This window comes from Octopus bimaculoides, chromosome 3, assembly GCF_001194135.2.
Source record: "Octopus bimaculoides isolate UCB-OBI-ISO-001 chromosome 3, ASM119413v2, whole genome shotgun sequence".
NCBI classification, from domain to species: Eukaryota; Metazoa; Mollusca; class Cephalopoda; order Octopoda; family Octopodidae; genus Octopus; species Octopus bimaculoides.
The window spans coordinates 41,765,523-41,772,435 of record NC_068983.1 but is presented as its reverse complement, the minus strand read 5'-3'; the positions used below and the strand labels follow the sequence as shown (position 1 = coordinate 41,772,435).

The window sequence follows — 6,913 nt, the reverse complement described above, 5'->3', positions numbered from 1 at the left end:
GGGGGGGGGGTCAGGGCATATGCACAGACACACATAGGCAGACACACACACACACATACATTATTTCATTTGTTCTGCACATTCTCATGAATCCATGAGTAATGATTAAAAGAGGCAGTGTTGTTTTTTTATAACCAACTATTTCCATTTGATCATCATCATCATCCATTATATATAGATATATACACACACATCTCTATATAAGTATGTATGTATATATTAGCCTGTCCATATACTTCACCATCAACTTCTTCAGCAGTTGTTTCATTATCATTAGTTACGATAATTGTTGAAATAACAGTTATAGCCATAGCAGTAAAAAATTCCTTCGATGAGGTTTCCAGAAGAATTCCGAACATAGAGACCATCAGACTTCTTCTGTTAGTATGGCACTAGTCTTTGAACTGTGAATTATTTTCATTCGTTTAGTTTTAATTATCACTTTTCTTTCAAATGTCCTCATATAATTATAATAAAATCTTTTTTTCTATTTGATGTTGTCATTAGTTTTTATGTGAAAATTTTAATTGGTAAATATAGTTTTTGCATCTTTCACTGGTCTGTAGAATCCATTGTCATATATATATATATATACATATACATACACACACACACACACATATATATATACACACACACATACATGTATGCATACATGAGTGTGGAGAGAGTATGTATATATGTGTGTATATATATACATATATATATATATATATATATATATATACATGGAATTAACAGACAACTTTTAAAAGGTTATGACTGTGTCTCTGTTATGCTGTATTTGGTCATATGATTTCTGGTATTCCTGATTCATAAGTGACACGTCCGGTCATTGGATCATATGACCCAGCCAGGAAGTAAATATCTTCGTAGTCTTCCATTCTGTTGGCATCGTATTTGCGTAATCGAAAATCATTGATGGAGAGGACTTCACATTTGTGTGATATTGTCTGAACGTCGTTCTCGTCAATGTGAGGTGACTGAAAAAGGGCACCCTGAAATGAAAGAAACACAAAATATCAAAATAAGATGACACAGGAAAAAGCTATTTGGTACACTAAATTACAGAAGGACATAAACAAAGCAACAGTGGTTATGAAACAGTGGGGGACAGACAGACAGACAGACAGACAGACACACACACACAAACACACACATATATAAAATGGGTTTCTTTCAGTTTCCCTCTACCTAGTCCATCCTCAAAGCTTCGGACAGTCCAAGGTTATAGAAGAAAACACTTGCCCAATGTGCCATGCAGTGGGACTGAACCTGGAACCATGGGGTTGGGAAGCAAACTTCTTACTACACACACATACCAATTGAAATAAGAGTCAGACTCACCTTCAGGTTGAGGTGGTTTTTACCATCTTTGGTCTCTTCCGGATGATAAAACCATTTTACTTTGACAACCATGTTTCCTCCCCATGCCTCCCACAGACTTTCAATGCTTCCTACGTAAGGCAAATGAGGACGCCCTGTTGAAAGAAAGACGGCGCAATCGCCTACCTGCAAAACAAAAACACAAGCATTCAGGTTTATAATTATTATTAGTAATACATGCAGTCATCTACATACATATTAATGTACATTTTATAATTATTATTATACAAGTACAAATGAATGAATATATATATATATATATACACACACACACTATATATGTATAGTTTTAGGGAAAAGAACCAAGGCTCATGAACTCATCATCATCATCATCATCGTTTAACGTCCGCTTTCCATGCTAGCATGGGTTGGACGATTTGACTGAGAACTGGTGAAACCAGATGGCTACACCAGGCTCCAATCTGATTTGGCAGTGTTTCTATAGCTGGATGCCCTTCCTAATGCCAACCACTCCGAGAGTGTAGTGGGTGCTTTTACGTGTCTGAGTTTTTACCTGTAATTTTGGATTTTTACCCCTAATATTATTATTACTATTAATATTATTATATATATATATATATATATATATATATATATAGTATGACACCGACTTTTCAAATTCTGTTGGTCTGGAACTTCTTTAATTCACCAACTGAAACTTCAAATTCCCATGGCTACCAGACTAGTTTACCGATACCTTGCACAGTACATTATTAATAAACTTGTATCATTTATACCAATGTACAGGTACCTGTATTTCATTTGATTACCTGAATAAATTTAACATTTATTTAATTTAGAGGTGACCATCATAGTTACGAAATCCAGAAAAGCTTTGAAACTAAAGATTCTGGGAAATTAATATTGTAGCTGTATATACATATATACATAGATACGTACATATACACACACATACACTGAAACAAACATGCAGTCATGCATTTAGAAGCACCAATAAGCTGGTTTGCATTACTCAAACAGCCACAAAATCACATATATATGTATCCAGTCATCATCATTATCATCCAGAATTTTAAATATGGGTTTTGTCCTTGTTAATGGGGGTAGCAGGATCTACCTCAATGTCATAGCAACCGAGGTAGGCAGGTGCAGCCTACCCCAACCTTTGTTCTGGCTGGTGCTCATTCTCCTCTGTTACCTTGAGGCTTTTTTGGAGCTGGATTTTCTATGGAGTGTAGGCCCTTGCTTACCCCCAAGCTCAGTTTCTAGACATGAGTGCTAGTACCATGGTAAAGGCACTGGTGCTGGCTCCACATAAAAAGCATCCAGTACAGTCTGTAAAGTGGTTGGCATTAGGAAGAGTAAGCATGCCAAAACAGATTAAGGAACCAAGGGTGATTCCTGGCTTTGCCAGGTCCTGTCAAACCATCCATGCCAGCATGGAGAACAGATGTTAAATGATGTTAATGTGACATACATATATGGGTGACCCCTTCGGTCATGAATGGCTATGGGATTGCACCTTGAAAGATCCCCTCCGAGGCACAAGTCCAGGCAAGGTTGTTTGTGGAAGACTAGCAGTCGCCCATGCATACCAGCCTCCCCATCTCCACATTACCGATGTTATCCAAAGGAAAAGCAAAGGGGCCAATACAGCTTGGCACCAGTGATGACAACTCATTTCTACAGCTAAGTGAACTGGAGCAACGTGAAATAAAGTGTCTTGCTCAAGAACACAACATGCAGCCCAGTCCAAGAATTGAACTCACAACCTCGCGATTGTTAGCTCGGTTGCTCTAACCACTGAGCCATGTGCCTTCACAAACATACATATATACTAGTTATATATTATATACATTTATCTCCATATAACTTCAGTTTTGAATAAACTATTGAAAGTGAGTGGATTTGGTAGGTGGAAACTGTAAGAAGCCCATTGTATGTGTATATATATATATATATGTATTTGTGTGTGTTTGTCCCCCTACCGATGTTTGCATGTTCACACCCCCGTAACCTAGCGGTTTGGAAAAAGAGACTGATAGAATAAGTACTAGGCTAAGTCGATTTGTTTGACTAAAGGCAGTGCTCCAGCATGGCCTGATGAGTTTTTCCCAGAAGACCAGAAATGAGGGACACCACTTGCATGATGGTGACACTTCATCCCCATCCTCTTTTAATATCTGTTTTCCATGCTGGCATGGGTTGGATGGTTTGACCAAGGCTGGTAAGCAAGCATATTATCACGCAGCCATGCCAGCACCTTAAACATATCTCTAGTATCAAGTCTTATATGAGCTGTGACTATTCTGTGACACATTTTCTAGGCAATGATCTCTTAAAACATGGGCTGGGTTGAGGGACCTAATTTTGATCTAGATATATACCAATGAGCAAATACTATAGGACCTTGTGAAGGCACATGGCTCAGTGGGGAGGAGTATTTGGTTCATGATCACAAAGTCATGGTTTGATACCCAGCAAGACATTGTGTTCCTTGAGCAAAACACTTTATTTCACATTGCTCCAGTCCACTCAGCTAGCAGAAATGAGTTGTACCTGTAATTCAAAGCACCAGCCATGTCATATTCTGTGGCACACAGAATCTCCCTGAGAACTACGTATGTTAATTTCACGAAGAGGCTGTTCTGTTGATCAGATTGACTGGGACACTCATCATTGAAAGCGACAAGGTGCCAGTTATATAAACTTATAGAGCCCACTGCACTGATTTAGGTCTCCGTTGTGGCTATGTATGCTGTCAATAAGTAAATAGAATAAAGCCCTGTACATTGATTTGCCTGGTAGAGCAGGGGGTCATAATGCTGCTAAAACAGTCCTGTATCTAAGACTAACATTAACCAATGTGGCTTCCTTCAATGAATGGTTTTTCAAGACAGATCATTGTTTTTTCTAGAGGGTCAAGTAACCAAAATAAAAGTCAAGAAGTGATAAACACCAACAGACTTTGATGCCAGCACAGCACTGCGAAGCCAGGGAGAGTTAAGTGTCAATCATACAGATTAGAGCCCACAAGATTCTAGTGTAGAATATATTTCAGATTCTACATTGTTATGATTTAACATGGCAGTTTCTGTTTGTTGGGATAATAAGAGATAATGAGGTTTTAGTTTCTATTTCTACCAGGCCTTGTGACCCTGCAAGAAGTCTATTCTTTTGCTTGATCAATGATTAATATGTAGCATTAATGTGAGGTTTTAACTCTGGGTGACTTTGTCATTATCATCATCATCATTCAATGCCCATTTTCCATGCTGGCATGGGTTGGACGGTTCGACTGAAAACTAGTAAGCTGGGGAGCTGCAACAGGTTTCATTCTGATTTGGTATGGTTACTACAGCTGGATGCCCTTCCTAATGCCAACTATTCTGAGTGAGTAGTGGGTGCATTTTATATGCCACCAGCATGGGTACCAGTTACAAAACACTGCCAATGGCCATGACTGTAATCTCACTTGGCTTTGACAGGTCTTCTCAAACAAAATACATCGCAAAGATCTTGGTCACTTGACACAGCCTCTGTGAAGTCCAAAGTTTGAAGAGTGCTTTATATGTGTCACCAGCATGGGTGCCAGATATGTGACACTGGCATTGGCCACAACTATGATTTCACTTGGCTTGACATGTCTTCTCAAGCACAACATATCGCCTAGCAATCGAAGAGTGCCTTTTACATGCTACAGACACAAGTGCTGATTACATGACACTGGCATCGGCCAGGAGAGTAATTTCACTTGGCTTGATGGGTCTTCTCAAGCACAGCATATCACTAAAGGTCTCAGTCACTTGTCATGGCTTCCATGAGACCCAATGCTCTTTCACAGTCCTTGTTAAAAATTCCATCTTAAAAGGATATTAAATATGAAATCATATTTTAGTGGTTCAAGTATTGGGTTGTCCCATAAATAATGTGGTTTTTACAATTGCATAAACTAAAAGTTGGAGGGGGATGGGATAAACTACCTGCATCAACTTGCTATATAGGCTGGTAGTAAATTTACCTTGTGCTTATTCTTAGTGCAAGTTTTGAAGAGTGCAGTTCAAGATGATGATTTTTTTCAAGGCTACAATGGAAGTGACAAAGGAGCATATTTGGCACATTTTGCTTTATGAGTTCAATAAAGAAAACAATGCAACAGAAAGTGCAAGGAATATTGAACAATAAGTGTAAGCCAGTGTCAATGGTGGTTCCAGAAATTCCGAGCTGGAAGCTTCAGCCTAGAAGACGAGCCTCATCCTGGAAGATCTGTAGAGCTCAACAAGGACATCCTGTAAACCCTGGTGAAGCAAACTCCTAACAGAACTGTTGAGGAACTAGCAGAGAAGCTTGGATTTGGTCATTCAACCATTCACTGAGATATGCACTGGACGAAAAACAACCATCTTTGGTTTCAAGACGGAAGGTGTTCTGCCATCAGGATAATGCTCGGCCACATAAAGTGAGGATGACATTCCAAAGGCTAGAACAGTTTGAATGAGAGATGATGCCCCAACCACCATATTTGCTGGACAAATAACTGAAACAAGTAAAAAAATAAAGAATAATTCTGTTGGTTCCCTGCCTTAATCTACATTATCATAATCACCTGGATGTACTGTGTACCACAAATCCCTGCCCAAGACATCCTGATAGATGAGAATATCCTGAGAGGGACCAGTCTCTCATGTCAGTTTGCAGTGTCTGCCTTTCTGGTCTCTGCAGCTGAGGAGGAGATAACAACTCTGAAATGCATGCTTCCAACAGTCTGGTTAGGGATAACTGTGAGTTGACTGGATGTATTTACACCTTTCTGTCTACAACATGAAATTTTCTCCATCACAAAATGCAGTGAATGGCCTGCTTACAGGTTCAAACGTGCCTCAGGCATGTTTGAACGAGTAACAAGTCTGTTTCTTGATAGAATGTGTAAAGGGGAAGAGATGAAGAGGCTGTTAATGACATTTGTGGTCTGATGCACTGGAAAAAAGAGCCTGGCTCTGGGTGTATGCATGCAGCACAACAGAAAGGGAACTGGAGACTCTTGACAAGCCGGTTCGGTCCCTGGATACAGGGGGGTGAGAGTGGGGTGGAATCTGGCTGATGGCCAAATGTGGAATAATACAATAAGATGGAAAGTACCTTCTGTGGTGTAAATTTTGACAAAATAAGTAAACATTACACAAGTTTGTTGCTTTATCAAATGAGAAATGGTAAATAATACAACTGTCTGATAAAAGCTGAAATACAAATACAATAACAACAACAACAAAAAGCCAAACAATAGACAATGATCAACATCAAAAGGTGGTCAACAAAAATGATATAAGCCACAACATCAACACCATTTACATCCACAACAACCAAGCCTTTACAACTTATATGGACACATATAATAATAATAATAATAATAATAAGACATGCAAGTAATAAACATCATCATCATCATCATCAACATCCTCATTCCTCCTCCTCCATCACCATCAACAAAATCACATCACATTCATTAATTTTTTGTCATGATGTGTGATTCTTTTCTTTCTAGTCTTTTTTTTTTTTTTTTTTTTTT

At 38.7% G+C, this 6,913-nt stretch overlaps 1 protein-coding gene across 1 annotated transcript; it reads right to left on the bottom strand.

Moving 5' to 3' along the window:
- Positions 1-6: 6 nt before the first annotated feature.
- On the bottom strand, positions 7-1,543 carry LOC106868025 (BAH and coiled-coil domain-containing protein 1). Its single transcript, XM_014913122.2, has 2 exons — positions 1,348-1,543; positions 7-998 (listed from the first exon to the last, which is right to left on the bottom strand). Exons 1-2 carry the CDS (start codon positions 1,417-1,419, stop codon positions 789-791), a joined length of 282 nt encoding a protein of 93 aa, XP_014768608.1. The 5' UTR covers positions 1,420-1,543; the 3' UTR covers positions 7-788.
- Between the last annotated feature and the right edge of the window lie 5,370 nt (positions 1,544-6,913).

Coding starts and splice junctions, on each gene's coding strand:
- LOC106868025 (XM_014913122.2), bottom strand. CDS start 1,419: ATGGTTGTCAAAGTAAAATGGTTTTATCATCCGGAAGAGACCAAAGAT. Junction 999..1,347: donor AAAACCACCTCAACCTGAAG/GTGAGTCTGACT, acceptor CTTTCATTTCAG/GGTGCCCTTTTTCAGTCACC.